This window comes from Chaetura pelagica, unplaced genomic scaffold (assembly GCF_000747805.2).
Source record: "Chaetura pelagica isolate M959 unplaced genomic scaffold, ChaPel_1.0 scaffold737, whole genome shotgun sequence".
NCBI classification, from domain to species: domain Eukaryota; kingdom Metazoa; phylum Chordata; class Aves; order Apodiformes; family Apodidae; genus Chaetura; species Chaetura pelagica.
Genome location: NW_009953813.1, coordinates 667,961 through 675,993, shown reverse-complemented (window position 1 = coordinate 675,993; position 8,033 = coordinate 667,961). Strand labels below are relative to the sequence as shown.

The window sequence follows — 8,033 nt, the reverse complement described above, 5'->3', positions numbered from 1 at the left end:
TCTTTCCCTGCACCTCTACACACCTGTACACCCATCTTCTTCCTTTTACATATACTACATATTCATTACGTGGGAGTTGGACAGGGCAAGAGAAGCAGTCTGAGAAGGGCTTTTGTAAGCGAATTCTCAGAAAAAATTATCGTTGTTTGCTGAAAAGACGCAAAGATATTGAGTTTTAACTGTTGCACTGACAGTGGGTTACCACTCAAATTCTTCCAGTGGAAGAAAGACACCCCTGTTCTCAGTGAGGCTGAGTAGCATCTCATCTTAGCACTTAAGACTTAACTGCATAACTTATACTCTTTGGTCTTAAAAAGAGCTTTAAAGTTGATAAAAATCCATTATGACTGTAAAGCTAATATTCTTTTTTCTTTCCAGCCAAAGCAGAATCTGCTTTGCAACCCACTTCCTTACATTTTATTAAAGGCAAATCTAGAGGCTGTGCCTGGACACAAACAGAAGGGCAAATGCAAATGTGCTCAAGTCCACACAAAGGAAGGACAACCCATTTCAGATACAGATGAAATTCTGCCTCCTTCTGACTGGGTTGCACCTAACTCATTCCTCATCTTATTGATCCTGATCTGACTTACTCTTAAATCAATGTAGCTCCATCAAATTTAAGGGAATTACTCCTGATTTATACTGCTATCCACTACTAGAAATTGATAATTAAACAGCCTGTTCAATAATTAGCAGTAAGAAAGCAAAATATGAGGAGGTTCAAGTTGACTGGTAATAGAAAAAACTATATTAGAGTGAATTAACATTATATTTTTTCCTTTAATAGAACCAATTGAGTCATTCACTGAAAATGCATTATAGACATTGGCATTTTTTCAAAAAAGATTTGAGCATTTTTCCCATTACCCAGCCAGCTCTCTTTTCTACCCTGTGACTTTGCCAAGTATTGAAAGTGTCTGCTATTTTCTAAAAAAAATGAAAACAACAAAAAAACAGGCAACACTGAGGTTAAGGTGCTGTTTCAGATATACCTGATCAGCTACAAAGTAAAACATTAGGAACTAAATATTTATCTCAGTAGCCCTAATTCAGGAATAATAATAATCACAATCAAAATACAAACAAAGGAAACCACTACTATATACAAGTATTCCCTATGCCAAAACGAGCCTAGACAGGATTTGAGGGAGGTTTACTGCATGCTCTCAGGAAACTGGGTGGTCCACAGATACACAAAACACAAACCCCATTATCTACAGACTGAGACTGAGTACTTGGATCCCTCCTCAACAGTTCCATTCTGCTCATATTTACTGAGGATGAGCGACTGCAGGTACAGACCATTAAGGGCAGTAGACAAAATACCACTGTAAAACATATTCCTTCATTCCTCTGTTTTGCTAAGAAAAGCCCAACAATAGGACCTGCATCCCAGGTATCTGCAGAGGATGCAGCTGTGTTCAGGTGGCACAAGGGGATATGAAACAGTGTCTGGGAACAGATTTTCAATACGCAGCTTTTAAAAAAAAACCAGCAGGGAACCAGTGATTTTTCCATGCAGAAGTCTGAGTGTGTTTATATGCAACTCAGACACAGAATGAATCATGGAAGCACATCCCCAGGCAGCAAAAGCTGAATCCCAAAGGATTTGCTGTTTGTCTGTGAAACACTAGCAGACTTAATGTCCAAAGAGGGCTTCAGGACACCAGCTGGAGTTGCAAGCAACAGACTGTTTGATTGCTCTTTCTGGGCACACATGGATGTATTTCCTGACTCTCAGAGACATCTTCCTGAAGACATTTCATTTGAGACTTGAAATGACTTAATGCAGAAACCTCTTTGCATAAGAAAAGGACGGTGCTGGACAACCTGAGACAAATGGGGTTGGAATGATCTCCATTACATGGGAACGATGAGTGACCCCAGCCCCTATTCCCAGGCTCCTTCTTCCTCTCCCTCTGTACAACAGGAGTTTTCTGACCCCCTCCAGCACTTGCAGGGACCAGTGTAGTGCCTGCCAGTGAAATCCAGAATCAGAACCTCCGTCTCAGAAGACATTTCTAAAGCATCCACTTCTGGCAGAGCAGAGTGGTGGAGGGCTGGCTAGAAACATGCCCTGGGGGCCAGTCACTGCTCGACTCTTCTGTACCTCTCCAGCCTTTCCACCATGGAAAAGTCCTTTTTCTCTCCCTCTGGTTTTATTTTAACTGTTCTCACCTTCCATTTCACAATAAAGAAAGCAAACTGACCTCTCAGGAAATCTTCCACTATTTTAAAAGTTTGCACTTGTCAACCTCACTGGTAGCAATATAAACCAACATCTCCAGAGCTGAAGGAACCAGATGATTTTAACTTTCATTTCCTAGCAATTCTCTAGAGATTCATTGTCCCTCCATACTGTTTTAACTTTGTCCTAAATTTACAAGTTTCCATTTCTCTCCTGTTTGGTTGTTGTTTTTTTTTCCTCAGCTTCCAGACTAAGTTCTACCTTGCAGCTAAGACCAGATCCCATTGCACATAGGAAAATATTTAGTATGGTAATTCTAGCTTGCTTAGTGTATCATTAAGTACCTGTACCCCATACTGAGCAATAACTGACACTGGGAAAGATTTGAAATATCCACTGAAGAACATAAATAGCAGAAAATCTGCAATACTTGAAATGCAATTTGTTTAATAATCAGGAATTATTTATTTTCAAAATTTAAACACAAATCTTAATTCTTCTGTAAGAAAATTTCCTCTAGGATACTTTTCATTGAAGAAAACTGTATACAGAACTGGAATTCAATATTTATTCTGAGCAACTTTTAACTTCATCATTCCATTTACAATGGAATAATCCAGTCGTCTCCTTTCATTCCTGAACTAAGATTAAAAACAACAGTTGATTTTCCCCTTTACAAAAAACACCTTTCAAGATCCTCCAAACCCCTTTCAAAAGGAACACAAGGGAAGGGCCACCTGGGGGAGGACTTTTCATCATCTTCCTTCCACAGCCATTGATACAAACAAACTCCATATACAGAAAACTCACATTGAGAGCAAAAATCACTGCTTTGACAGCCATCTTGCCAGACAACACTCAAAGCAGACATGCCAATTTGCTTCTAGATTCCAGAATATTTTTAAGTGCTTATTTAAAATTTTTGTAATCTCCCTGTGTGTCTTCCTGACTCAAGCTTTAAGGGAAGGTTTTACAACACACTTGAGGAGCACAAAGACCATTGTCCCATGTATGCCAAAAGGGACAAAGTGACAACACTTGCAATTCTGCAATGATTTCTATAGAACATAGAATATGCTGAGAATATGCTACATCAAGCCTTCTGTGTGACAGATTTGGCCACACCATACCAGAACATCATTTTTTCAAGAAGGTTCCAAGGGACCTTATTGACAGAAATAAGCAAGCAGTGCTGTAGAGAACTATGCTAAAAGATTACACCAGAAGAGGCTCCTAAAGGCACAGAACATTTTAAATGACTGAATAAAATAGCACTTAGTGGTGTAAGAGCAACACTGAATTCCTAGAGTGCACCCTTCTCCCTGGCAATGTCCCAGTCAGGGAAAGGAGCATATGCCCCAAGAATATTTTTCAGCCCTTGGCACTGGGATGTCCTCCTCCTTCTCTAGCAGAATTAGCTTCTGAGCAACAACAAACTTTAATTAAGCTTTAAAAACAGCAGCAATGGCTTTGTATAAAAAAACAACTTGACTAAAACAGGAGCAAAATTCCCACAAACAGGTCTCTGCCTAGGCTGAAAACATGTTAGCTTCACTGAAGTTTTCCTCTCAGTCCTAATTCTACATGAGACACAGGCAGATAAACCCAAAAGTTCTCCACTTCATCATAAATGCACTTCTCTCCTGCTGTCCCATCAATAACCAAACCACTGCAGACAGCCACAAAGTTTGGATGCATATTGGTCATCTGAGGATGGCACCTCCCTTAGCTCATGAATAATGTTTTGATTTTTAACTGGGAGCTAAATGGGATCTGTTAATCTGAAGAGCAGCAATCAAATTTAGTTTCTTCAGTTATGAAAAATCTTACACCTTTTGTATACACTCAACATTCATCTACAAAGGTGAAACATAGTTACAGAAAATGAACTACAATAAAGTATTTCCAGTTGCAACTGTTCAGTCTCTCACTCACAAATTTAGCCCATTTTTATTTTCTAACTCTGCAAAGCACAGTCTGTTCACCCAGACTTGAAGGCTTGTCTAACTTCACATGTACTGCAAAGTGCCAGCCAATGTGGGATCCATATCCTGTCCCTAGAGAGTTATATTTGTGGCAGCAGGCACAGCATAAAAATGACACAGGGCTGCCAACTCACACATGGGCACACCAAGACTTCCCATTTTGGGTCTTGGAATAACAGACTGCTTTACCCTGCACATTAGCTGCTCAGAGCTCAGTGAACTGTTCAGACAAGCGCACATGCTACGTGCCCAACATCTTCTCTCTCCTCTGCTCCAATGCAGTCCCAGCAGGAAAGATTTTACACCATTTCTACACCAACCAGACTTCCTTGTACAGTGGTAAACTCCTGCTCAATAACCAAGTTCATCATGTTTGCATTGCTGCCACAGCAAAAAGGGCTGCAGTGAAGATCAAGTCCTACCTCTGACATTAAGGACACGGGCATGGATTTACCTGCTGCCTCCTGCTTTTCTGTATGTGAGGAGGAGGAAGAAACAATGTTAACGCTAAAAATAACTGTGTGCATCAACCCCCAAAATTGCTGAGGTGTGGATCTTTTTTTTTCATAACTCCACAAGTAATTCCTTAAGGCACAATCTAAACAAGGAATATTTGATCCCTAAAACACAATGACCCTTCAGCAGACACATGCATTGCAAAACAGTCATAATGAACCAAAATCCTTTTGCAACTGTATCTAAGAATGGTTGGAATCAATGCAAATATAATCCCATCTATAAACATTTAGCAACTGAAATGATACAAGATCTTCTTTGTTCACAACTTGTGACAGTTGTTGTTCTCCACCAACTGTTTTGCTTTCCTATGTCATGATTACTGAGTTCCCCCTCCTAAAATAAAGCAAAGAACATATTCATCTCAAAGAAAAGACAGCTTGTCTGAGTCATGCTGTAGGCCAAACTGAAAGCTGGCTGGTGTTTTCCAGGTATCTTGTTCAAATTTCACTCAGATTAAACACTCTCAATGGATCCTCTGTGGATTTGTGTTTGTTGTAAGGATATTTACTTGCTTTTCAATACCTGTCACTTCAGAAACCCTGTCCTCTTAACTCACCAAAATACGATGACCTAGATAAGGCACAGTTAAATAAAACTGTATCTTAATTAAATTAAGTATTTTAATTAAAAACAAACCCAACAAAATCTCCACCCCCCAGCTCACTCATTCAGGGTCTGATCCAACTCCCATTAACGTCAAGAGATGATCGGCTACTGACGCACTCTAGTGCTGGCCTGCATCCCTGTATCATCAGCATTTAATTTCATCTCCTGGTTGAGTTATAGAAACCAGCTAAAACATGAGGGAAGATTAAAATTCAAGTTAAAGTTGATTGTAACTATAGCTGTCACTAGCACCCTCCTATTTTAAACATCTGCAGCCTGCACAGCCTATGTTGGGAGCAGCAATGCGTGCACATATGCACATGTATATGGACACTGAGTCATCTGCAGGAACAGACAGCACAACCCATGGCTCTGAAACTCAGTTAGGAAAATATTAGTGGGAACTAACAAGAGCCACATTTTGTTATAAAATCTAAGCTTTGCTAAACAAAAATTAATTTGGGGAATGACATCAGAAATACTGAAGTCAGTTAATTATAGTGAATTACATTCCAACCCAGGCATCCAGATATTCTTTATACAGAAAAATAGTGTTTATTACATTAACAACTGAGGTTGTCAGGGGTACCAGGTCTTCTCCCAAGAATTATTAAGCAGTCATTTCACAGCAGTAGTGTGCGTCCAATATGTCTACATTTTTTAATGACTCACAGGGTGTCTAGAGATTGAGTACCACAGAATTCAATCCCCAGCCAGCACCACTACCACTAGAGTTCAAAAATACTCAACAAAACTGAGTTGGTAGAGAAAAAAAGTTATGGGTATTTGTATCATTAAAAAAAAAGAAAGGATATGTTGAATTAAAATATTTTCTTTCTAAACAGTGCAAATTAACAACCGCTAGGTCTATTTTAGTGCAGATGGAACAGAACAAGAATCATCTAAAAATATTTTTTTCCCATATTTTTGACACTGACACAGGGATATGAAGCAAAAACTGTAAAAAAGGAAGCCACATGATCATGCAGAAACACTCTGCCTCAGCTAAGAAAAGAGGAGAAAGGGAAAGGAAACACTTTTCCAGCAGTTCAGATCTCTAAGTTGGGCTGTGTTTTGCAGTCCCTCTGGCTGCTTTCCGATTTCCATCCACTTTGCCAGGAAACTGCTGAAGCTCCAAAAAACTGTTACAAAGACGGGACATTCCCAGACTGCCACTGTACCATTTGGTGGAGCACTTGCTAATTTTAGATTAGAGGAGGAACACACTGGGACAATTAGCCAAGAGCCACTCCTCACTCTTGCTCCAACCCATCTTCAGGCAAAAATCGCACCCAAACAATAAGACTGACAGCAACATCCTTCAAACACAAACAAAAACAGTGAGAAAGTAGGATCCACCATGCCCTTTTTGGCAGAATACAGCTTTCAGGGGACACGTATGTGCATTTCAACCCCAAAAAGCGACCAGTGCAAATGAAAACCCTTACGCAGAAAACCCACCTGCAAGTGGTGAAGGTTGCAAAGCAGGAGGGGAACATTTTAATGGCAGAGGAGAGGGAAGGCCAGGGAGAGAGAGGTCTCTGAAATGGCACCTGATTGCATGCCACAGAGACTAGCTGGTAGCATGGAAAATAATATTTGACATTAAATGGTTTGATAGCACTCAAAGCCATCCTGTTCCCCCACTCTGCAGCTTCCAGTTTAGGGGAAAGGTACAGCAGGGAACAGACAGACCTGTTAAGAGATGGGGAGAGTACCACATAAATAAATGTACATAAGTATCATACCTTTAACAACACAACATCTACAGTCCTGTCCACCTTGGAAATGTCGCACAGGCTGTATCGCCTCTTGTGGCGCTCGTACATTTTGTCCAAAAGGGTGGGAATGGAGGAGCAGAGCCCACCATGAACCCGAGGCGTGCTCCAGACTTCTCACACACGAGTTCAGAGGAGTCCTTGTGTCTCAGCACACCAGCCTATCCCAGCCTCTTAGCTGGAAAAAGAAAATCCCAGAGCTGCAACCGGCTGATAAAGTCTTCTCGGAACAGATTTGCTTATACAGGCAACGCAGGCATTTATAGCAAACAAGATATTTGAAGAGACCTTCATACATATAGGATTATTTTTTTTTCAACTGCTAAGAATGGTGTCAGCCTTCCTGTTACAGTAATAATCAGGATTTTTTTAAAAGTGTTTTCCAGACAACTTCGATATCCAAAAAAACAGGAGAATGAAAATCCTGCCCAAAAAGAGAACAAAAGCCAGATGTGTGCAGCAGGAACCCTGACGCTCCGAGAGGGAAGGCAGAAGGTAGGATCAGCCACGACAGGTCTAACTCAGGAAAAAAAAAAAAAAAAGAAAGATAAAAAAAACCTGGTCACCGTATCCAAAGTAAATACTGTCACCAACGTGTTTTTTCTTTCATGCCCCTCTGCATTGAAAGAAACTATTAAAAAAAAGGGTGCTTTCTTCCTCTCGAGTCAGTCCACTCTTCACCAGACAGGAGGGCTTGTTTTTTTGCCTTAAGTTTGAATTTCTAATGACAGCACCAGTCAAAAGGAAAGAAAATAATGAAATAAAGCCACTCCCTCCTGGTTTGGGCTGGGACGTCACTACTTGCCTTTTTAGTCTTGCACCAGTGTTCTCCCAGCTTTCAAAATTTCTTTGCAGTTGTGGGAGCATGATTCATCTCTTCAGAGAGAGGAAAAAAAAAAAAAAAAAAGAAGAGGGAGGGGGGAAAAAAAAGAAGCTGCTTTTTTTCACCAGCCT

The 8,033-nt window shown here is 40.4% G+C and overlaps 1 protein-coding gene across 1 annotated transcript in view; it reads right to left on the bottom strand.

Annotated features, from left to right (window-relative positions):
• AKAP13 (A kinase (PRKA) anchor protein 13) overlaps window positions 1–7,130 on the bottom strand; it is a 67,109-nt gene extending 59,979 nt beyond the window's left edge. Inside the window, exon 1 of the mRNA XM_010001303.1 lies at window positions 7,050–7,130. Within this exon, the coding sequence (XP_009999605.1) occupies window positions 7,050–7,130 (81 nt within the window). The remainder of the gene's footprint in view (window positions 1–7,049) is intronic.
• Between the last annotated feature and the right edge of the window lie 903 nt (window positions 7,131–8,033).